This window comes from Strix aluco, chromosome 2 (assembly GCF_031877795.1).
Source record: "Strix aluco isolate bStrAlu1 chromosome 2, bStrAlu1.hap1, whole genome shotgun sequence".
In the NCBI taxonomy this organism is placed as follows: Eukaryota; Metazoa; Chordata; class Aves; order Strigiformes; family Strigidae; genus Strix; species Strix aluco.
This window is the reverse complement of record NC_133932.1, coordinates 69,558,342-69,583,118: the sequence shown is the minus strand read 5'-3', so window position 1 is coordinate 69,583,118 and position 24,777 is coordinate 69,558,342. Positions and strand designations below refer to the sequence as shown.

Below are 24,777 nucleotides of genomic sequence, written 5' to 3'. Positions count from 1 at the left end.
GACATATTGATTTTCAACATACCAGTATTACAGAAAAGAAAGAATACTTGCAAATTCAAAAATTGCATTCAACGGAGGTTCACAAATGGGGTTCTATGAAACAGCTTTAAATGAAGGTAAAGGTGAAGGAAAAAAAGGATAGCTCTGTTTTCCTTTTATACTATTCAGGCAACAAAAATCTAATATGCCTTAAAGTTATCCATAATTTTGAAGAGTTAAGTCAGTCTTGTAATGTTAATACACAGCACAAGACATAATATTCTGGTTGATTGTAAGGGTGTTTGGTCTGTCTTCTCTTCTAAATTCAGCTGATACACAAGTTTCTGTGGACATACAGAAAATTACCTCACAACTTAGTAGCTTCATCCTTGACTGTACACTATACAGCAAGAATTATTCCCATCCTTCACGTTGTATATTCCTCTAAGAAAACACAGATACAGGTTTTCATTCTTGGATCTTAGGAGAAGCTCATGGATTCATTAGCCATCCTTGAGATGACTAAAAAGCTCTCATCTCCAAGAGAAGGATTTTGGAAAGTTTCTCTTCAGCTGAACTGGTGAGTGAAATTCCACAGTGCTGACCCCGATTAGCCACTGCCCTAGCTTTTCTGGAATCTGTGAGATTTGTGGGCATTTTTTTAAATTAATCCTTCTCTTTTCTTCCTGTCAAACTATGTGAGCTAGAATATTCCTAAATCCTCAGGTACATGGGCTTAAATGTCAGCATGACTTTTGCCTTCTACCCTACTATCTGCTTTGGTGTCCACCTTTCCTTTAGGCAGATTTTTTCTTTGTTAACAGCCTTGTAATAATATCTATTTTCTAGATGTAGGGCACCTAAAGAGGAAGGCTAATCTTCCAACAGCTTCAAGCCATGCCATCATGAAGATCCCTTACTGGTTCCCTTACCCCCTTACTGGTTTCACAACATCAAGGAGCTAGGCACCATAGATAGGTACAGCAAGTCCCCACTTATGAAGAATGCATTTGTAAAACCACGATCCATCCATATCTACCAGTGCAACTCAGGCAAGCCTCCTGTAGCAGCAGCCACAAAGTGCAGCCATTTCAGTTCACATTTTTTAAAATGTATAAGTTTTTTTGAGAGGCTGTATTCAACTGTTAATTAACTGCAGGATGAACACCTATCATACAAAAGGGACCATAGTGTGGAGCAGTAATCTCCATAAAGATAGCTTGAACATAACAATCCTACTACATTCTGAATCTGTCTGTCTCCAATGCAAACAGTAGATTCCAGGAACATCTAATACAGTGTCATAGGGACAAAAAAACCATAAATAATTAAAAAAAAATAAAACCCGCATCAATAGCGTCAGTTTCACATGTAGCTCAGCTGCCAATTAAGAAGCTGCTCATATAGCAGCATATTAAAAGGTGTTTGCAAATACATTTTTCACAGTTTTGTTGGTTTTGGTTTTTTTTTTTTGTTTTGTTTTTTTTTTTAATTTTTTTTTGCTTGGTTGGTTTTTTTTAAAGTGGTATCTATGTTAACTGGTTTTATATGGAGCAAACTATATTCCTTTTTTGTTTGTTCTTCTCCTCTTTTCTTTAAAGAATTGTCTTTTTCCCGCAGCGTATACTTGCTGATCATCTTAAATAAACTCTGCCTCCTCACTACCACGACAAAGGTTCTCCCTACTGGAAATGTAAGAGTTCCACCACAAGTGATACACGACAACCAGGACAGTGTGGCTTGTCCTCCATACCACCACTCAAATACATTAAGCACTGGGGTAATTCCCAATTCCTGACAGACAAAAAGAGTGTAAGACCTGCAAATACTTTTAGAGAAGCAGAGAGAGTGCAGTAAATATCCCTTCTAAAATCACTGACATTAATTCTTCCACTAGAGTACCTGGGCTGCTCTGCACTCTTCTTGCAAGGTTGCAATTTTCTGCTGGTAAGAACTCAACGTACGCTGGTGTTGCTCTGAAGAAGTTCGCAGGTGTTCCTGAACTTTATGCTTTTCTGATGTTAGTACAGCCACTTGAATCTGAAAAAGTCAGTTGAAAACTTCACTATGACAAAATTTTTTTCTTTCCTCTCCAAGGGGATACTTCCCTCTCCACAGAGAACACAGGATTCTACTACAGTAATTCCTATACAGAACTGGTGCATATAAAATTAAGATCCAATAAAAATAGAAAAAAAAAAATAGACACAGGTTACCATGTACTTAATTAAAAAAAACATATGACGCTGTTTAAAGACAGAATTAAAAATACAATTACAGTGGTGGGGTGACAGTGTTTAAGAAAGCCAACTCCTCTCCCTTCCTTTCCCTGCTACCTTTTGTTACATTCAACTCCTATTCTGCCCAACCAACAAAATTTATACAGATGGACAACACTTAAGATTTTTGCTGACACCGTTGCATTCTTTTGTTTTTAAACTGAGTAACTCCCATTTTTAAAGCAATTATTTTAAAACATATCCCAGTTACAAGCTTCAAACTACAGAGTCTTCTCTTTTTGTGGAAAGGGAAAGGAAAGAGGAACAAGAAAGGGTAAATCCGTTTAAAGAATGTTACAGGGGAAATACTTGGTGAAAGCAGCAAACAGACAAAACTCATTTAAGAAAAAGAACCAGTAACCTACTAGTAGTAAAAATAACACCTTTTCATTCTTCAGCCTATATTCCATCTGCCCAGTCCAAATCACACCCTTATTACTTAAATAAGAAACCTTGTACTAACAAAGAAGTGAAGTTTCTTGCCTTATAGGCTTCCACTTGTTGTTGACTGGCTTCCAGTTCCCCTTTTAATGATGCCTGCAACATTAGGTGGTCATTTTCCTGCATGATAAAATTATCTGGTTATTAAAAAAACCCAAACCTCAGCAACTTAATAATTCAGCTACCAGCCCATTTTTTAAAAGTTACTTTAAAAATGGAATATACAGTCATTAACATCTGGACTTACAGCTTGTTTTGAATCAGCCAGTTCTTTTTTGGTTTTCACCAGAAGTTGTTTTATCTTGGCATTTCTTTCCTCATCCTGTTGCATAGTTGATTGAAGTGACTCTAATGCAGAAAACAGCAGTTATATGCAAAGGAAACTGCCCCTCCTATATTTCCTTAAAACTATCAGAAAATATTTAGGCAAAAATCATAAAGAGCTGCAAACAAGTAGCTTACAGTAAGCTTAGTAACCTATTTCTAAGTATCACAAAGATCTTCAAATAAATGAAATTGTTTTAAGACTTACACTTAAGGATAGGAAGAAATGAAATTTTTTAACCACATGCTAACTAGCAGTAAAGTTTTTATGAGTGTGGTATGTCAGAATGAAAACCCCTGTCAGTCACCGACTTTCAGAACTTATGGTGAACTTAATCAGGTAAGAAATTTATCAGGCAGGCAATTTGGCTTTTATTTGCTGAATACTAAAGTGACTGATAACCTAGTAAAGTTTCCTTTATAGAAAAGTAATTTTGACTACGTAACTGTTCAGTATTCCCTGGAAACCTTATTCTCACTCACTGACTTGAAAACTTGTTTCTGATTTATAATTTTTACCATTACTAACTATACCATAGTGACTCTTGCTGTTTATAGTTTACTCACTTATTTCTTCCTGGAGGGTCTCTTGCTTCTGTTTCTGAATCCCCGTCTCTTGCTCAAGATCTTCTATTCTGCTGTCTTTATCAGTAATCTTCTGATTAAGTTCTTTTACTAGCCTTTCATAATCGGCTATTTCCATATCCATCAGTGTACTCTTTTGAGCGTCCTGCAAGTTACATACAATGAAGTTACAGCTTACAATCTGCCTTGGCTGCTACGAATATAATTTTAAAAAATTGTATTAAAAAACTATATTGCCCATCTAACAGAAACCTTATAACTATCCATATCCACAAGCAATACCCATCCATCAGGTTTCCATATCCTTAGTAAATAATCTGTTTTCAAACAAGAACCAGAAGCTTTGAAAATCCTGTGGCTGCTTTCAACAGTTTTACCAATAGGCATTTTGTGGATACTAGTTTCTATCATCTTCAGTCGTTACAACAAGGGCAGCTTCTGAATAGTGCACCATACAAGTAGTCCAGACATCTGAATTCTATTCCTATTTCTACTGATGACAGACCACATAACCCAAGCTAAAACAAACAAACAAAACAAACCCAAAAGTACACACCAGTTTTCCAAACACAAAACCAGGGGTAAAAACCCTTATGTCTTCCCTTTTGCAAACCCTGGGTTTTAAAATCCTCAGCACGGAGGGAGGCATTCAACACAACAAGATGGGCCAAAAATTTTTAGTAGTCCACTAAGCACTAACATGAACAGCAACTCTACCTTTCTGGCCAGCTCTAGTTCTTGCATAGTTTTCTGCAGATGTTTCTTTTCCTTCTGAAGTTGCATCTGAAGCTCCTCCATTTCTCGAAGAGCACCAGTATGCTCCTGAAATTTAAATATTTCTCAATTATGCAATCCAATTTCAAAATAGATGTCAGCATCTATTTACACTTACACACACACACTTAGGTGATACAAAGATAACTGAATCCTTTTTTACGAAACCACCAGGAACCAAAGAAAAATGCAGAAGATTATGAAGTGTTTTTCACATTCTGTAACAATCCCCAATCTACTCTAAGTGACAGCCTTGCAAAGTTCTTTCCATGAACAGACCAAGCCTTCAAAACGACTGAGTCAAGTAACAAGAAGAGAAAGTATGGAACTTGTTCTATAAAAAACACAGTTTACAAAGGTCCAACAGAAGTCACATCCAGTGAAAGTAATGCTTCAGTCCATTCACCATCTCTACAGAGCACTACCTTTGTTTTCTGTTCTTTCAGAAGCTTTTCGGCTTCTAGTTCTTTGTCAGCCTTTGCCTTGGCTCTTTGCATCTCCAGTATCTGAGCTTCCAGCAGCTTAGCATTACATTGAAGTGTTTCAACACGAGCCAGGAGGTCTTCATTAGCAGAGTGTAACTGATCATGCTGAAATGATCACAGTGGAAAGATTAAAATGAAAGCTGAATTTGCACGTGACTTTGACAGACAAGATATTGTCTGTATTTAAAAAAAAAACAAACACCAATTTCTATCCAACTCCCTTACAAACAGCACTCCTACAGATGAGTCTTGTCCATCTTAATGAATCTTTTAAAACAGATTAAGAAATAGGCTAAAGTCATTAGCACAGTTTGATTATTCTGTTTAGAGTTCATTTGCCCAGCTTTCTGTAAGATGAAGTAACAAGAAATCTGAAAAAAATACCGACATTTATGCTTTTTGCAACAATCACCTTCCTCCCACAATAATACGCAACATTCAAGTACTTATCGCCCCGCTTCAAATACAGCTGCTGCATTTATAAATAAATAATCATACTACTAATTCCTAAAAAAGATTTAACTGCAGCACCACCAAGACTTCAATGAGATCATACCAGTACATAGTAAAAATTCCTCCTGTATCGGGACTATCTTTGCAATGATTTTATGATTTAATTTTGACATCTTCAGTGTTTTATCTCAGTCTCTACTATGCAGATTAAGAATGAAGTACAAGTGAGAGAAGCTGCCAATTACCTGAACAGTGGTTTTATTTACCAAATACTTCATAACAAACTCGAAAAATTAAACACCTGCATAATCAGCAGAATATATGCTACTATTTGTCATTTCTTCCTAAGCTATTCACTACTAGCTTCCGTTTATAAGGAAATAGTGGCCTAGGTGGATCCTCAGTGTAATTATGTATGGGGTTTGGGAATTTAAATCCTAAGTCCCAAACCCACTGCAGTTCGCTTTGCAAAAATGTGTCTCACAGCTGCTTAATTACCATCTTAGGCTCTTCTGCATGCCACTATAGTATTCTAAAGTCTCCTCCTTTGTGAAAGATGCAAAAAACCATAATTAGCATGTTTAAACACTCAGTTAAATAATAAAACCACATTTTGTCTAAGAAACCAAAGAAAAAAATTTAACAGTTAAAGGTTACTGTAATTCATGAGAAGTGCAGGTGTGAAATCAGAGAAATAGTGCAAGTTTGATCCTTTGTTTTTACATCTGGTAGGTGCAGCAGAGTTCCATGTCCAAACCAAGCCAGAGGTGATCACCTGCTCTTTTCTGTGAGTTGACCTGGGGTAAATGAAACCCTTTCTATTGAAAAAGCCAGACATTCTAGATGTATTTACCTTATCTGGGCTATGACAAAGGTATCAGTATGTTGAAAAAAAACCCCAAACCCCTGAATTTCAAGTCACTATCCAAAATGCACTTAGGTTACGAAACTATATATAGTAACAATCGCATGAATAAAACTTACACTTAATAGGTAAAGTTTTTTTTACTGTAATTATCAATAGATCAGACACACATACAGAACTGACCTGCTGGGATGACACCTGTAGCTGTCTGGTGAGGTCATCTATCTGACGTTCAAGATTATTTGCTCTGCCTTTTTCAGAATCCAGCTGTTCTCCTTGTTTATCGTATTCCATCAAAAGATTCTTAACACATACAAACACAAACCATCATTTTTACAATATACATTGCATAAGCACATTCTATACCTCAGGTGCTTACTCATCTTCCTAATAATTCAGCATATGAGTTGTCTTACTGCAACATCAGAAATATCAGAATTAAATTAAAGCTATTGTTCCATTACAGGCTCTGGGAGAAACCCTTTTCAGTTGCTGAAATTCTAGAATAATTCACGTTGGAAGAGACCTCTTGAGGTCTACATTCAACCTTCTGCTTAAAGCAGGGTCAGCAGTGAGATAGGACCAGGTTGCTCAGAGCTTTGTCCAGTCAGGTCTTCCCAAGGACCTGCCTCCAAGGATGGAGATGACACTACACCTCTGGGCAACCTGTTCTAAAGCTCTAACATCCTTAGTAGGGTAAAAATGTTTATCCATATATCTCATTTTAATTTAGGACTACTGCCTCTCATCTTGCCATTAATAACCTGACTCTACTTCCTTGATAATACCTTTGTAGGTACTGAAGGCTGCTATTAGGTCCCTTTGAAGTCTTCTCCAGGCTGAGCAATTTCTCAGCCTTGTACATCGCTTATTCCAGTTCCTTGACCATCCTGGTCACCCTCCACTGAAATCACTTCAGGTTATCAATGTCTTCTCTCATATGTGGGCGGAGAAGGAGCGACAAGACTGGTTGCAATACTCTCAATGATGTTATAGAATTGTTTAGGTTGGAAAAGCCCTTTAAAACCATTGAGTGCAACCGTGAATCTAATACTGGCAACACCACTAAACCATGTCCCTAAGTGCCACATCGACACATCTTTTAGATACCTCCAGGGATGGTGACTCCACCACTTCCATAGGCAGCCTGTTCCAATGCTTGACAACCCTTTTAGTGAAGAAATATTTCCTAATATCCAATCTAAACCTCCCCTGGTGCAACTTGAGGCCTCTTCCTCTTGTCCTATCGCTTGTTACTTGGAAGAAGAGACCAACACCCACCTCGCTACAACCTCCTTTACAGTAGTTTCTGAGAGCAATAATGCCTCCCCTGAGCCTCCTTTTCTCCAGGCTAAACAACCCCAGTTCCCTCAGCTGCTCCTCAGAGGTCTTGTGCTCTAGACCCTTCACCTTCATGGGAATGCTGAGCAAAGAGAGACAATAACTTCCCTTGACCTACTAGCTGTACTCTTGTTCTTGGAGCCCAGGATGCTGCGGCCACCTTTGGTACCAGAACACACTTTTCTCATTCTCAGTATACTGCCTACCAAAACCCTGAAATTCTTTTCAGCAGCCACACAGTCCCCAGTTTGTATCGAGGAGTTCCTCTCTCCCACACAAAGAACTTTGCATCCGTCTTTGTAGAACTCCGAAAGGTTTCTGTCAGCCCATTCCTCACACCAGTCTAGGTCTCTTTGAATGGAAGCCCTACCTTCAAATCTATTGACTGTTCCCAATTAGGAATAATCTGAGAACTTGATCAATGTGAACTCCATCACCTTCTTCAGGTCACTGTTAAACACACCCCTTTGGTACATCATTTGTTAGTGGCATCTAGTATAAGCTATTAATTGCTACTCTCTGAGCCAAACCATGCAACTATTTTTTTTATTTTCTAAGCATTCATTCAGTTGTTTATCCATTTAGATCATAATATCCTAGCACGGATACAAGACTACCGTGAGAGAGCATCAAAAGCTTTTCTAATGTCAAGATAAGTGACATCCACTGTTCTCTCATCCACAACTCCAACTGTTTTATCATGGCAGACAATCAGATTAATCAGACACAATTCACTCTTGGAGAATCAAAGCTGACTGTCCCCAGTCACCTGCTTCTGCTTCATGTGTCCAGAGACATGCTCTGAGAAGACTCAGTCCCAGGGAATTTGTCAGTTTATATCTTTATCACTTAAGGACTTTCTAAACGATCCCCAGTTTAATGTACTTTGAAGATTTCATAAGAATTTATGTTTTGCCTCAGCAACACATTCGTTGATACGTATGATGTTAGATTTAAAGGGTTTAAAAATACCATCCAGTAGAAAGGAAGTGCCTTATTTTCTTCTGACAGTAGCCATGCAGTTCTATTACTATAACCTTACGTTCCATGATTTGGGTACTCAACTGCACTGATATAATTTCTTTTGCCAAACATACTTGTGCAATTAAGTAGCAATGTATATTCAGGCTAGGCTTCAAAAGCAAAGTATTTTCTGACAAAGAATTGTCTTTTGTAAATATAGTACTATTCTTACCTTATAGCTTTCAGCTCCTTGAATGACATCTTTCATTGAAGCAGACAACTGATCTTTTTCTGATCGAACCAACTCCAATTCTTCCCTCAGAGTCTGCATCTTATTATAAAGAAGTATGTGTCATTAAAACAGAACCCCACATACAGAATGTTCTTCATACTAAGCAGCAGTCAGAGTACCTCTTTTCGGCTGGCATCTAATTCTTTCTTTGCTTTCACAGCAACAACCTTGATTTTATTTAGCTTCTCTCCTTTTTCTGCAGATTCTTTTTCCAGCCTTCCTAAAACAAATAAATAAGAAAGTGAAAAATATGCCTCACCTCTCCCCCAAGAAACAAAACGAAATGAAATTCAATTACAGCACAAATACCAGCATGACTTTGAAACAAAACAAAATATAGATCGGGGGAGATGTTCAAATGTTTTATTCAGTTAAGCATTTAAATTTAATTTGAATGCTAGGACATCCAGCTGCACAGAGAGCTTAGGGACAATCTTCCCATTTCAGAGGCTTCCATCACAATTAACATTAAAAGCCGTATTCCTGTCTACTTCTACATACAGTTGTAACAACTCGGAAACATTTTCCTTCTAAAGCGGTAGGATAACTGCAATGAGGCAACAGTAGTTTTGGCAAACTGTTGCTTTCCTCTGCTCTTGGCAGCCTTAGGGATTCTTACTGACACAATTATTTTCCATATTTAAAAAAGCAAGGATGAAATCCACTACACTGTCTATAGCCAAATGTACACAGGAAGAAAAAACCTTAAGAAATATCAAATGATAACTAACTTAAGATTGCTAACAATATTTTAAATCCCTAATGGAAGGAATATTGTAGAAAGTTGCATTGATAACTACTTCCCCACCTTCCCTGGCTTGTAGGAAATACGGGACAGTTTTTCTTTCTCTGCATAACTAACAATCCAAAAACCCCAATCTGTTTACATAAAAGAGAATGGCAAGAAAGATACCAATTTTTTCTTGAAGCTCTGCTGCCGAAGACTGCTGATCAGTTTTCTCAGACAGTGTCTCCATTAAATTCTGTATTATAAACAAAGATATAAGTATTACAAAAATTTCTTTTGTGATATCTGTTCTTCCCCTAACAAGCTACCAGAAGTTTCAGCTACAGCTGGACTGTGTTTACATTCTTACTACCAAGAAAGTCTTTATGTGCAATTTCATATCAGCTTTGTAACTGAAAAGCATACTTATGTTGAAAGAAAAACACTTCAACCTTTTAACAGCTGCTTTCCATCCTGTCCAAGGACAAAAAATGGGAGACGATTAATTCTGCAGCTGTTAGTTTTACATAATCATCAATTCCCAAGACCTTAAGTTAGGAGTAGCTAATGCAGATCAAGCAGTTTTGTTTGAGATAGAGATCACAAAGTTAGATGTGAAAGATTATGAGGTCAGTTAGTCTATCTAGTTAAATGATCACTTTGAGGGGTATTGATAGGAAGAGAGGTTCAAGTACCAAGAAACTTTTGTCAAAATAGCACTGTGACTGGTTTCATTTGGTTCTTTTTTTTACCCTGGGGGGAGGGAGGGGTTTCTGAGGTGCTAGGAAACTCAGAAACATGTGCTTTCTAGAAGGGAAACTCACTTTGAGGCCAAGGAAAAAAAAAAAAAAAAAAAAGAGAGAATTGAAAGTATTTTTTGAACCTTAATTCTGAAGACTTTAGAGGTTTAGTCTGTATACTTCAATAACAAAATATAACCTTTAGAGAACTCAGTTCGTCTTTCACATTTCTAAGTTCAGTTTCCTTTTGTTCCAGAATGAAATTTAAGTTGTCTTGTTTTTCTGATCCTTTTTGCTGTTCTTGTATTTGACTTTCACAAAAAGCAAGTTTTTGAGTGATCTCTTCAATATTAGCTAAAAGATCTTGATTTTCAATCCTTGTTTTTTCACTGGCATTCTTCAGCTCCTGGATATCATGTTGAAGTGCTTCTTTTTCAGACAACACTCCTTCCAGTTCTTCTCTCAAGAGATCCTTTTCTTTTTCAAAATCCTTAATCAGGGATCTATGTTCTGTATATTGAGCTGCATTTTCTTCTTCTAGTCTCTCAACTTCCCGCTGCAAACGAAGAACATTCTCCTCGTTCTGTAGAGCAAGGCACAGCTCTTCCTTCATTCTTGCCAAGTATTCATCTGCAATTTGTAACAAGTTAAGAGAATCATATTGCTCATTTGAATCTGAAACGCTGGACCCCACTTGCTCAAGTAAGTGGTACAGCTGAGTTCTTACAAGGGATCTGTGTGCTTGCTCACTTTCAAGTAATGTTGATACATGGTCTTTTTCTGCAGTCATCATTTTTAGTTTCTTTTCTAAGTTTTCAGACTGCTCTTTCAACACTAACCAACCATCTTTTTCAGATGTAATCTTTTCCAGCTCTTCACTTAATTCGCATTTTTCCTGAATGATTTTCTTATTTTCCTCACGAAGAGTATATGCTTCAGATGAAAGGTTCTCTCTTTCATGCACCAGAGATTCAATCTGGTTTTCCAGTTGCTCTAGCATTTGAGCATTTTCACTCTTTCTAGTTAAAGCTTCATTCAGTCTCTCTGTTAATTCCTCCACCTTCTTCTTCAGGTCGCTACTGTACTGGTTAGCAACACCTACTTCTTGCTGAAGTTCCTGAACTTTGCCTTGTTCTTGCTTACATCTTTCCTGAAGACTTTCTCTCTCTTCACCCAAGCATTTTACTTCATTTAAAATATCCCTGTTTTGATCAGTAAGAGCAATGATTTTCTCTTCCAGTTCTTTCATAGCAGTCTCTTTTTGGTTGATGGTGCTTGTTATTATGTTATTCTCCTCCTGAAGACTAACCATTTTATATTTAAGTTCTTCTATCTCTAGGTGACTGGATGACAATTTTTCTGTTTCTTCCTGGAGGCGATTCACAGTTTCAAGAAGAACATCCTTTTCATTGAAAGCAGCTCGGAGTTTCTGCTGCAGTTCACTGACATCAGAAGCTTGCTGTTGTCTCATTGATTCAAACTCCTGGCTGATCTTTCCAGCAGATTCCCCTAGCTCAGCCTGTAGAGTTTCCATTGTTTCTCTCAGGCTGTTGTAATTGGACACTGCTTCTTCTTTCTCCTGAGTTAGCTTTTCAAGTTGTTCTCCAAGTTCCTGCATTTCAAAAACTAATGCCATCTTTTCTTTTTCAGAACCAGATAATAAAGTTTCATTTAGTTCAGAAATTTCTCTCTTATGTTGCTCTTTCAGAGTTTGAGTCTCTAACTCATGCTCTTTTACAGCAGTTTCACAGTGCTGTCTTGCTGCTTGAAGTTCCAATTTTAGCTTTTCAATTACACAACAGTAATCTTCTTTAGTAAGCTGCAATTCATTTATCTTAAAGTCCAAGTCTTCCCGCTCATGAAAGTACTCATCCTTTATGCGATGAATTTCCTCCTCCAGTTTTAGTTTAACATTACTCATGTAAGTTAACTCATCTTTTAATATACTATGTTGGGACTGGAGCTCTTCTAAACTATGCTCCAGGTGCCTAACCTTTTCTTCCACTTTTGCTTCTATACAAGGTTCTTCTTGTGCATCTACAACATCTATCTTTTTTTCTACATTTTTATTTAAGACTTCTCTCAGCTGCTCCAAGTCATATTCACGCTGGTCAGTACAAGCACACATTTCATCCTTTGCATTTTTCTCTTCTACTAATCTCCTCTCTGCCAAATTGTGCTGTAACTGATTTATCTGATTTTGCTTTTCTTCATTTTCTTTAGATGATATTTCAATATGATGCATCAACTCTGACACCTCTTCCTGATGGGCAATTTTTAATTTTTTAAGCTCTTCATTCAGATTTTTTATTTCATTATGGTAACACTGAGAGTTGCTTTTAATAGTTTCTTGCAGATTTGTCACTTCTCTGTTTTTGTCTTCATTCATAGTTTCCAACTGCTTGCTCAGACACAAAATTTGCTCCTCATAAGTAGATTTAATTCTCTGGACATCATCTTGTAATCTTTTAACTTCTTTTTGACTATCACTATGACATTCAATCTGTTCCACCAGCCCCATTTGTTTCTTCACTTGTTCCTCTAATTCCATTTTCAGCTTTGTTAAGTCCTCATTGTGTTTGCATTGTGCGTTTGCTAATTCACTCTTCAGAGCTTTTATTTCTTTCAGAGAGTCAATACTTGATTGCTCCAGTTGCTTCTGCAATTCTTCTGTCTTAGCCACTGCAGCCTAAACAAACATGCAAGTTATTATATACCAGTAATCTAGCACACAGAATTTCCAAATAAACTGTTTACAATAATGACTTAGAAAATTTAGGAGTCCTTAGTTTTAAAAACTACAGTAATTTTTAAATATCTAACTATATTAGGACAAGTCAATTTATAAGACACCACAGAGAGTACAAAACGATTTGCAGAATGAGAAAGGAAAACTAAGTCTTAAATCATGTTTACCAGCATAATGTCACAAAACGGTCGTGATAAACTTCAGCTTTAGCAACTATGCTGATAATGCATTAAAGACCAAATTACTTTTAGTGCATCAAATTCAAGTATCTGGAATATAACAACGTTCATCAATTGCAAGCGATCCACTCTTCACTTTATTATTAATTTTTTTAATTTATATTACTGACATAATATAGATGCCTTGGCTGACAGGCTCCTTCCTGTGAATATCTGAATGTAAACCTCCTATTTCCCACAGAAAGACAGAGCTGATTGATTGAAGCCATCACGTATGTAGGCTACTAATGCACAGACTGAATCACTTCAGAACAGTTATGGATCTAGTTGGTGCATATAAGAATTTTATATTTATTGTCAGTCCTATAAAAACTATAAATTAGGGGGTACAGAGAAATATGCTTTAACATATGAAGTCTTTAGATTTTTTTTTTTAAAGTAAAACAGAACACAGGCAAGTGAAGATGAAAAAATGGAAGTGAAATACACAACAAAAAACCCTAGAAAACAAAGATAAAACATAATTCTGAAATAGTTTAGTAACGTTCCATTGCGCATATCAGTACCTCTGCTTCTTGCTTTCTTTGAGTATTTTCTTTTTTCAGAGCTATGCACTGCTGCTGACTTTCAGCTTTTTCCAGAAGTACAACATCCAGTCTTTCTGTGAGAGCCTGATTTTAAGGGAAAAAGATCACCGGAAAAAGGGTTTCCTAACAATGGAAGTGTGAACAATTTTTGTAAACCATAAGTACTCACATATTGGTCATGACTTTTTTTGTCAATTAAACACATCAGTCTGATTTGAACAGTTACTTTCAGCCCGAATATGGCAGAGGTGGAATATGCAGACTAAAACAATGACGATGAGTAATAGATCCTGTTCAGAATCGTATTTCCAATCAGTTAATTTTTTATCATAGGTTAGGGAGGAGCTCCCCTTCCATAGAAAAGAAATTTCCATCCAAATTATTAAAAACAATTTTCCAATTGATAAATTCCTCCTCACTACCAATTTTAACTTTCATGCTGTCTATGACCCTTACTTTGAGAAAGACAGATATTCTCGCCACTTAAAAAAAAAATCCAGTTACTTTCCTGAAAGCATTTCTTGTGACATGCAACTTTAATTACGCATTTCTGATCTCATCAAATGACTGTCTCGGAAGTTTTCTAAATGGCTGAGGTCTTTCTGCAGTGGTCACTCTAAAATAAACAAAAGCCTCTCTAACCAGCTGTGCAAGGAAAAGGTCTTGCTGAGAGAATAGTACTATTCCGTGCTATTCCTCACAGAACTGATAGTGTTTTCTTTCTCCACTTCTGAGTGGAGTAAGGATGTAAGGGGAGTAGGAAAAAAGGTTTTAGGAAGTGTCCTGAATTCCTGGAAATTTATTACATTCAATTTGAATAACAGTTTTAAAGCTATTTACTATTTACCAAATTATTTCTGTAGATTTATTTCAGCTAACATTACATAATATATTAGAAACCCATTACATATTCCTACCTGAATAATATCATCAGCTCCTCCAGTAGCGGCTTTAGATCTGAGTTCTTCAATCTCTTTCTCTAGCTCTTAAAGAATATAGAAATTTCACAGCATGAATTGATGCTTCATCACAGTAGAAAATTACTAGTAAATCCAGTAACTAGCAACACTCCTATTCGAATCAGAGATGTCTTTTACTTCATCATTTTTTGTTTGTTACTGAGTGATAGAAAGGGCTAATGGAAAAAGAACAAACATTCAGTACTACTTCTCCAGTCCTGACATTTAGCATGGTTTCCTGAGGAAGCAAAGCTTCCTTGTTTGGGTAGAGGGACAACAGATAGAGATTTTTTTTTTTATGATTGTCTTCCCTTCTGGTTAATGATCAATTTAAGACAGAGAAAAGATACTCAGTTCCTACTGGTTCTCTAAAAATAGGCAGCAGGTAGGAGAACAAGATCTTATGAATAACCCCACTGAGGAAAAGCCTAGTATAGCCCATCCCCATCCTTATCGTTTCGCTGGGCAGCTACCAGCAGTCAGCATAACTGTAACTCCAAACGAGAAGAAGTGACAAGAGTCCAAGCAGTGGGCCACTGGAGGAAAAGGGACAGCAGAGAGGAGAGGGACAGCACATGAGAGCACAGATTTACACAGGATACTTTTGGGTAGTTAACATAAAATTTTGTTTGGTATATTTTATGTCTTGTTAAAGAAGCAAATAATCAAATATAAAGTAGCTAAGTATTTTAAAGAGGCCATTGTACTCTACAACACCAGTAATTATGCAAAAAAAAAAAAAAAAAAAAAAAAAAAATATCTATCAGAGCCATTCCCCCTCTCATCTGCTTCCTGAAAAGCAACAGGTATCCCTGCAAGCAATATGGGGAACAGACGATGACAAGTCCCACTTCAACTCTTGCACAAGCTACATTGTTCCATCATGTCATACTGCCAGACCAAAATTAATTTAATACCTGACAAAAGCAATGCTTCTTCCCTTCCTTGCTGTAAGGACTTTAGTCCTTATCCTCCCACAAAAAAAAACCCGGTGAAACTGTAGATAAAAAAAAAATCTAGGATATTTGCCCAGAATTTAAATTTAAATCTAGCAAAAATATGCAGTGATATCAGGAAAGGTCTGATAGTACCAAGCATTAAGGCAGAAATTGTTCTCTTTCCAGTAAGGTACCTGTACATCTTGACTTCACTTTCTGTATAAGCATTACTTGCTTTTTTGCAAACTTGATGAGATCTTCTCTGGGCAATGTGTCCAGCTGTAAAAAAGGACGTATTAGAGAAACTAACTTCCTCTAACCCAGGGAAAACAGGGTAGTTTAGCATCCGACTTCTAAGAAGTTAAGTTTTAGGGCATGAAACTGTCTTATCACACATTTTCAAGAACAGTAGCAGTTCAAGTTACTGCTGTTCTGCTATCCAAATCTGTTATTTCAAGCGCAATAACAGAAACTACTCCTAATTCTGCACTTTTCTGAAATCATCCTAGAGCACACAACTGGGCAGCATCAGTTAGACAGGAAAACTCAGTTGGGAAGGGTTACAATTCAGTAATATAATTTGAACAATGTTTTGAAAATAGCACTGCTGACCTAACATTGGCACTTTTTAAATTTACTTCCAACATATGCAAAGAAGTCTGTTGTACATCGTGAAACAGACTATTAATCAAAAATGGATGGTACTAATATTTTATCAAATTATAACAAGTGAACATATCAATGAGATTTTTTTCCCCCAGTGTTTCCCAAAACACCTTAGCCTAGTGTTTATAAATCAATTTTCCAAGAAGTCTAGAAGACAGGAAACTGTTTAAAAATATCTTTGTGTCTTCCTATTAGTCACAGCTTGCACGCTAAGCTTACATAACCTTTTCAACTACTGCTACCCAAATAAATCAGATTTGTGAGGACTGATTACCTTTGATTTGCCTGATCCTGGTGTGACAGAAGACGCCACCATCTCTTGCCCAGCATCTTGAACCTACAACAAAACAAAGCACAATCTGTGGATGAACTTCTTGCTGTAAGACTACCAAAGGAACTAACTGAAAGTCTCCAAACGCTGAGAATAACTGAATATAGTGACAGCTCAAGAAAAAAAATAAAAATACATTTGTAGGACTAGTCAGAAGGATAATGGAAAAAAATTTGAGAGATCTATTGTGATTGGTACAATACAATTGCAGAATAGAAAACTCCAGATTTCCAAACAAGTATGATCTGATTCCATTACTGAATTGACATCTAGAGTTGATACGCTACTAAAAAATCATTTTATTTACAAGAAATCACAAAGACATGACTCACTATCTTGTGCTTAAAAGACTCATTAAAAGAAAGGCATGAACAAAAAAAATATAGGAGTAGCAGTTAAATAAAACTTTGGGAACTTTTGAACCACATATACTCCTCAACTTTTTTTTCTTGCTTTCTTAAACACATCACTAAAATTGTTGGCATAACAAATATATTTGAAAAGACTTTGCAAAGCCAGGGCTCTTTTGAACAAAATATAACCCTCCCTCCCCCCCCACGCTTTTTTTTTTTTTTTTCTTTCTTTCCCCCAAACACACTGGTTCACACTAGAAGTGCTGGCCTGACAAACATACTTGAAAAAGCTCTGCAAATTCTGGGCTCCCTATTCCTAACATACACGCATAATTCCTTCTACTGTAAACTTCCACAGATCTAATCTGGGAGACCCTATGTTACTTTACAGTGGTTTATATGAGATACGCTTACTTATACTCGGGAACATGAAGAAACATACATATAACTAAGATGGGGCAAAGGAAAATGGAACAGACACTTCCAATATATTAACGGTAGCATTTCCAAGCTTTAACTTTTACGCTGCTTTTTCCTTCATACTATCATATGTCTGTGTGTGTGTGTATAAAAGTGGAGGAATAGATATATAAATATTTGTAGTCTTATATATCTATGTGTTTGTGCATGTGTATGTATATACACATACCTTCACTTTTATTTTGCTAGTCTCTTTATTCTGACAAAAAAACCCTTACAACAGAAACTAAGGAAAAAACAATTGGGATCTAAACACTACTAGAACAGAGAATCACTAATAATTTGGAGGAAACAGCTGATACAGGTAATACAAAAGGCCATCATTAGAAATATGAGTTCAAGTACAGAACAAGGACAAAGGCAGATACAGTTATCTTTGTATCACATGGGCTAGAGTTTGGTTCTGAGATGGTAAAAGCAAACTTATTAGAAAGTAACGTGCGTGTTAAACATAAATACAGCATTTTTTTAAAAAAGCTATAAAGTTTCACATTTTCTTGGTACACAAAACTTTGTCAACTTTTACATTCTTAATATTTCAGCACTGCAATTAGCAAAACACTGTCACTACAAGCAATATGCTTACACAGTATAATTAAGTACAACAAATTGTATGTAATGTTTAGAAAATGATAGCACACGTCTCTCCATACTACAGTAAGGTCAGATGAAACTACACATTACTTTTACTTTCCTTTAAGCCAATACACAGAGAAGCAGAACCATGTATCACGTAATACAACACATCCAGCTTTGCTGTTCTGGTAACAGAAACCAGAAGCAGCTTGTGTAGAGGGCTTCACCCATTTGAATTAGAAGAACAACCAGGAAGATGAGTTACTAAAAACCCCTAAACTTGTCATTGATCAGGTGCATCCAGGCTGTGAGCCAGCAAACAGTAAGCACACTTCGAAGCACAACACTGAATCCTGCAAGGATTCTCAAGCTTCTATTCCACCATTCTGAAACCAGTGTATGCTTTCAAATACATAATTATTTTCTAATTTAAAGCCTACTTTATCTACACTAAGGTGTTTCCAAGCCAGTTTAGCATGTTTTATACATTTCAATTGCTATCTATGCCTTACTTTTGCAATAGCTAAACACTCTCTGAGAAAGCCTAACCAATGTGTAAATGCAGTATATTAAACTTTGATGTGAGCTGTGGCAGCAATGACCATTACAAAGAACGATTTTCTGAGCAGTGGGCAAAAAGACGTCACCCATCCTAATCGTACCAAGTCACATCAAAACACATTTTGAGCTGTGATTGCTTCAGCAAACAGAGGCATATTTAGAATGTGCACAGCTCTGAAACTACCAGGAGAGTTAATTTCATGTATGAATTTTGAACTCTTCGGTGTTGCCTTTGAATTTGCCTTGGTGGTTATGAAAGCTGCACTAGATACATACACTTCAGTGGTTTTATTTGCTTGTGTTGGTAGGTGTTTCACAGTTGGCATACCTGATAACACATCAGGTCATCCCAGTAGGAAAGGAATGCTTGTTCGCCCGGGGGTCCTTTGCAAGAGTAACCACTCTACACATCCCTGTATGTCACCTGAGTGTCTCCCCCCTGAGTCAGCCCCGGCTGATCTCCCCCAGCCCGTGCAAACACGATGACACCCCCACCTTCCGGCAGACACCAACCTCCGGAGCCCGCACCGGCGCTTTCACGCGGCCGCAGGGCAGGACCAGAGCACCCACTCCCACCCCCGGGGGCCGGTGGGGAAGAGGCGAAGGGGCGCGCAACGGCCCGAGGATACCCCGCTCGCCACGCTGGCCTCCGGCCGGGCAGCAGCCGGCGGCGGGCCCTGAGGCGAGCGGCGCCGCCCGCCCGGCGCGACCGCCCCGCTCGTTGACAGCCGCCTGCCAACGGCCGCCGGCGGCGCGCGGACGGGGCCCCGCACGCGGGGGAGGCGGCGCGCGGCCCGCGCGCACCTCCCCCCGCCGCGCGTGCTGCAGCCCAAGGTCACGCGCCCCCCCCCCCCCCCCGCCGCCGCCGCCGCCGCCGCCGCCGCCGCCGCCAACGGACGCCCCCCCGCCGCGGGCTCCGCGTCCCCTCCTCCCCGGCCCCGCCGTTACCTCCATGGCGGGGCCGGCTGGCCGCAGGGGCGGGGAGATCACGGCACCACAGCCGCTGTCAGCGCCGCTACATCCTCCCCGAGCCACTTCCGCCTCCGTCATCCCCCCTCCCGCACGCCGGTAACGCAACACCGCCCCTCCCCCGAGCCGGCTGAGGGTTCGGCAACGTCCGTCACCTGAGCCCCGCCCCCGGAGCCCGGCCCCGCCCCTGGCACGCGGCGCCGGGGGTTGGCCGGCGGAGCTGCGCGGGCGAGGGGGAGCGGGGCGGGCTGTGGGGACCGGGCGGGCTGTGGGATGGTCCTGCTCGACAAACGCCGCCCGAGGCGGCAAAACCGACCTGAACGGTGGCTTCAGGCAAGAGGTGCGGGTCGCGCTGCCTGCCGCACGCTCTAAGAAAAACGGCCCCGGGGAAGGGGTACGGTTACGGCAGGACTGCACCCCAGCATTTCCCCTTCCTGAAGGGCTGAGGGGTACTCACTGCTGCGAGGGCACCTTAGGGTGAGGGGAGCCTGTTACTAGGCGAGTCTGTATGAGGTGAACTGTGCTCGGGTACTTGAGGATTTAGGATCCTCTTTTTAATAACCCAATGGAAGCACAGAATGATTAAGTTATTTATCAAATGTCGGGTATGAAGGACTGTACCAGAGCAAATAGCAGAAGCCAAGTATTATGGCTTGTAGTTCTGTTTTTTTAATTAAGAGCCATCTTTATGGCCAGTTGGGTGGGTGCTTGAGGGGAGCAATACCTACTTTAAAGTGCACATTTTTTTTATTTCAGTCATGCATGCACTTTGATGGTGCCTGAATTATTTTTGACATTTTGTGATAATTGATTTTTAATGAGAAGTTGCCTGGGAGAAACAATTTAGGCATATTATTCTATTTACAGTTCACTGGATAAATATTGAATATCACTGAATTAATTATGGTGTCACGAGAGATTATCTATTATTTTAATAAAAAGTCAAGTTAGACAAAATGCTGCTCCTGGAAGAATAATTTGCATTTTTCCAAGTCCGCTTATTGTCATTCTTCTTTTAAAATTCAAATGACAAATAGTGACAGAAGGCAGAAAGGTTCTTCACATATACCTCAGAAATTCTTTCCTTGTCTTTCCCCCCTCCCAGTGCATTCACTGTTATATATATTGTATATTGTAATGCATGCAGGTACACAACTGCAGCAGGAGCATATGGTTCCATGCTCTGACAGAGGTTGCTGGCAAGGAACAGATCTCCCTAACCAAACCGCAAGAAGCTCTTTTTCCATTACTTCTATTCTTACACTTTTTAGAAGCCCTGCAGGGTAGATAAACAGATTAAATCTTTCTTTCCCCACCCACTTTGGGGGACTCTGAACTGGGTACCTACCCCTGCACTCCCGTGGTCTAACATGGGGGTTTCACACTGCTTCAAGAAGAGCCTTTCTAGATACAGTCCTTCCAGAACCATCCTGTGGCAAAAGCTTCTGACCCTAAACTATGCCACAGTGCACTGCTTTGTCCTTCCAGGTCAGCCTCCGACTGAAGTTGGATGTTTGGGGAGAACACTGTAGGAAAGCTTACTTTCTCTTCTGGAAAACCCCGGGGAAAACAATGTTTCCTGTGAATTTTTTCCTTCTGTCTATCCTCAGAAAATACAGGTTATGATCCGACTCTTGGATCATCTCATGATTTAGCCCTGAGGAAATTGATTTTGGAGATCGTCCAAGGCAGACACACAAAGGGTTTTCAGATGTGTTTGTACTGAAGACAATGAACTACCAGCTCACTCGTCGTAGGCTTTCTGAAACTGATTCTGGCTAGAGAGCACTCAGCCCCCTCACAGAGCTCCCTGCTCCTGTATTTGACAGAGACGGGCCAGTTCTCCCCACCCCCCTCCATTTTATGCAACAGAATTTGGGTATATTTTACAGTTGAGATTGTCTTGGCAGTCTTTCATTCTGGTCCTGAATTGCAACAGCAATTGCAAAGCATCCTGGTTAGGGAATGGTAGAAGAGTTAAAGAAGTTTCTAGAATAACTAGAAGAAAACAGACTGAGGATTTTGACTGTTGATTGTTTCAGTTTGTTACAATAAAGTACAAGTTGCTCTATATTTTGTGGGGAAAATAGTCTTACATGATTTTCTTAAATAGTTTGTGAATTGTATGTCTTACCTATGCAGAAGGAGCCAGTAAATTGATATATATTGCATGCAGCTAATTTGAGACAAGTGAGAAAAACAAGAATAATTTATGCGCTCCATATATTCTATGATTTTATTATCTTTGTAAAAGATAATTAGTTCATCTTTTTAAATAGCGTTGTTTATGTAAAACAAGATTGCCAAGACTATGAGTTGTGTGGGGGCAGAGCATAACAAACTTTAAATCCTGCTTTTGTTGGGAAGCCAAGTCCCACAGGGCTGTGATTAGCCCTTACATCAAGGCAGGGTACAAATGCTTGTTCACTGTCATTGGAATTATTAGACCTGCAAGAATTTTCTGAAGAGCACAGAATGAGAAAATTACTGTAATTTTGCAACTGAAGAATGTGTTTCCAGCATACAAGAACTGATGCTTTAAATACTTGACGCTGCAGAATCTGCCTTTCCGACAGGTTCTGAAGATCACAAACTCTTTTGCTTGTGAGCCATGCCAGGGTCGTCAGCATTCTTGCTTTGAGATACTTTTATGGCTTTTCTACATGCCACATTAGTATAAAGGAAGGCAGGGTATGAATTTACAGTATGTTAACTATTCTTCTTTGGAAACTTATTCTCCCTGCCCCATGCAAATGAACCGTAAAGTCTTTGGCTGACCATGGCCATTTTGTTGTGTTGGGTTCAGGTTCAGTAGGTTCCCACTGGAGTGGAATGGTAGAGGCTAAAGGTACAGTGAAAAACTTAAGAAAGTGTAAAAGGGGAGGCTAATCTGAATGTTTATATGAGTAATAAGATGCAAGGGCAGTATTGTCATTTGTATTTATCTCAATACTACTTTGTGTGTGAAGGATTTGCTTAAGTATTAAGAAATTGTATACATAGTCCTTAATTCTGGTCTTAAATTGCAATAGGAAACTGAGAGGTAAGAAGTTTGATGTTCTATTAGTCGTCTGCAAAGCCCACCAAGCCTGTTGAAAGATTAACGTGAAACTGAAACAAGGAAACTAACATTTTGTTTGAGCACTTAGGGTTGGGTCTGGCTGTAAAAGACTGTTCCATTGTTAACAGAACATGAAAGCCCTTTTAAACTTCACGCAGAGATAGTAGCAAATGTAGATCAGTGACGGTTATTGGTACAATAACAAGTTACTGTGAATCAAGAGGCCCAATTTGAACAATTTAAAAAAAATAGTTACCTTCATTTTTAGGTGTCTAAACTAAGACTCTGCCTGTATCTATATTGCCTGCACCAGAGCAGGACCCTGCGTGCCTTGCTTTTGACATAAACCCTCTGTCTCCATGGTCATGGTAGATGCCCATAATTCAACTGTGAGCCTTCACACAGTCTTAAAGGCAGTCTGTGCTCATGCTGCTGGTAAATAACAACTGCCCTCGCAGCAGGCTGTGCTGAAGCCCTTCTGCAAAATAATCTGTGAGTAATTTGCCTCTTCAACATTAACCATGGGACACTGCTGCATGACAACATTCCTGGTCCACCTACACAGTGCCTAAGCCTGTGCTTGGTCTGGAGGGCAGGCAGAGCCTTGTTATCCTGCCTAAGCCCGTGGCTTTAGGTCTGGGAGCACAGTTTGGTTGCATCCTGTGAATATGAAGGGCTTAACTTTTTCTCTCTCAGTGTGCCTCTAGGCTCACCTACAGCTTACACTGAGACAGGGCTTGCACCACTCATCGAGGACATGAGGGAAATGGAAGCTTCAGTCCAGGCTTAAAATATAATGGTAACACACCTCTGGAAAATTCCAGAATTAATAATTAACCTTGTTGTAAAGATAAGTCTCTTTGTGGCCATGTTGGCATAAATCATTATAAAAAAAATATGATGTGTATATTACAGGATAGTATATCCATATCCTATATGGATAGGACAAATTAAATAGAAACTACTTCCTGTCTGAAGTCTGTTTCCTAACTGGAGAAACAGTGACTTTCAATCCGAGCATGAAGCAGATCATCAACACTAAAATTAGTGGAAAGAAAAGCAGTGTCCCTCCTTCTTTGAATGCTAGCTAAGAAGACAGAACAGCTCCCTTCTCTGTTTCTTTCTTTAATTTTTTGAAGCTTGGTGCTTCTTCCATTCTGTTTCATAAATGGTTGCATTCCCTGTGTGAAAGTAAAATGGCTCCCCTCGTTGCTATCGACAGTCAAGCTAAAGGATGATCGTGACTACCCTAGAATTAATACAGCAGTTCCCATTGAAAAGTCTGTATTGAAGCAGGAATCTTCAGTCATTTCTGTGGGAGGATTTGTTTTGGTAGTTGTTAATGCAGTGCTACAAAACCGAACCATGTGAATGGTTAGCGTGTATTAATCAACACTGATTTTCAAACATTTGTTAGAGATGAACAGCAAAGTTTCTCAGCTATCAAAACTGCAGGTACACTTTCTTATAAAAGAAGAGACAAGCAGCATTGAAGAAGTTGCTGTGGGACTGCATTAGCTAAACTGATGCAAGTCCTTTTTAAACTGACATAGAAGAAGTTGCTCCTGTGTAAGAAGCTTAGTAAAATCATGCATCTAGGTAACTGTATGAAAATAAAGCATAGGTGTATATTCAGGGCATATGTGTAATAGAGCTTTGTACGGAGCTCTGTCACCATAGTAAACGGAGTCACTTGTTTGCACCAGAAGCTTGACAATAGTTTAAATTTTTTGGAAATAATTTAGCTGAACATGTACAATCTCCTTCCGCAGCTGTTCAAGATCTTACGTAAAAATAGATTAACCCTCTTACCAACTTATGTCAAATGTATACAAACACATCATTTAGAGCTCTTCTGTACATAACAACAACCTAAAGATACGTAAGTTAAAGGCACTCTAGATGTAGGCACCCTCCAGTCATCTACCCAGAGCATACGCACATCTCTACTGACATACTGTCATAATAGACACCAAAGCACGGTAGTCCCAGGCCCACTGGGGCATGCATACAGCCTGTTAACCCCTTTCCCAAACGTTCCTGGTAACTACAGATCCAGTCTTTTTCAGTGGTAACAATTCAGTGTTCATAGTTTTACACTGGTATAATAATTTTGCAAA

At 39.0% G+C, this 24,777-nt stretch overlaps 1 protein-coding gene across 3 annotated transcripts in view; it reads right to left on the bottom strand.

Moving 5' to 3' along the window:
• GCC2 (GRIP and coiled-coil domain containing 2) overlaps positions 1–19,677 on the bottom strand; it is a 32,013-nt gene extending 12,336 nt beyond the window's left edge. For all 3 annotated transcript variants that reach the window (XR_012621987.1, XM_074815172.1, XM_074815173.1), the window contains exons 1-16: positions 19,576–19,677; positions 16,601–16,663; positions 15,855–15,939; positions 14,681–14,748; positions 13,743–13,847; positions 10,448–12,937; positions 9,695–9,764; positions 8,901–9,001; positions 8,722–8,820; positions 6,369–6,488; positions 4,808–4,972; positions 4,326–4,430; positions 3,591–3,753; positions 2,947–3,047; positions 2,742–2,819; positions 1,882–2,019 (exon numbers count right to left, since the gene is read on the bottom strand). Coding sequence is in view for 2 of the 3 variants with exons in the window: in XM_074815172.1 (XP_074671273.1) it covers positions 1,882–2,019; positions 2,742–2,819; positions 2,947–3,047; positions 3,591–3,753; positions 4,326–4,430; positions 4,808–4,972; positions 6,369–6,488; positions 8,722–8,820; positions 8,901–9,001; positions 9,695–9,764; positions 10,448–12,937; positions 13,743–13,847; positions 14,681–14,748; positions 15,855–15,939; positions 16,601–16,663; positions 19,576–19,677 (4,053 nt within the window). In the remaining variant the exon portion in view is untranslated. The remainder of the gene's footprint in view (positions 1–1,881; positions 2,020–2,741; positions 2,820–2,946; positions 3,048–3,590; positions 3,754–4,325; positions 4,431–4,807; positions 4,973–6,368; positions 6,489–8,721; positions 8,821–8,900; positions 9,002–9,694; positions 9,765–10,447; positions 12,938–13,742; positions 13,848–14,680; positions 14,749–15,854; positions 15,940–16,600; positions 16,664–19,575) is intronic.
• Positions 19,678–24,777: the final 5,100 nt, after the last annotated feature.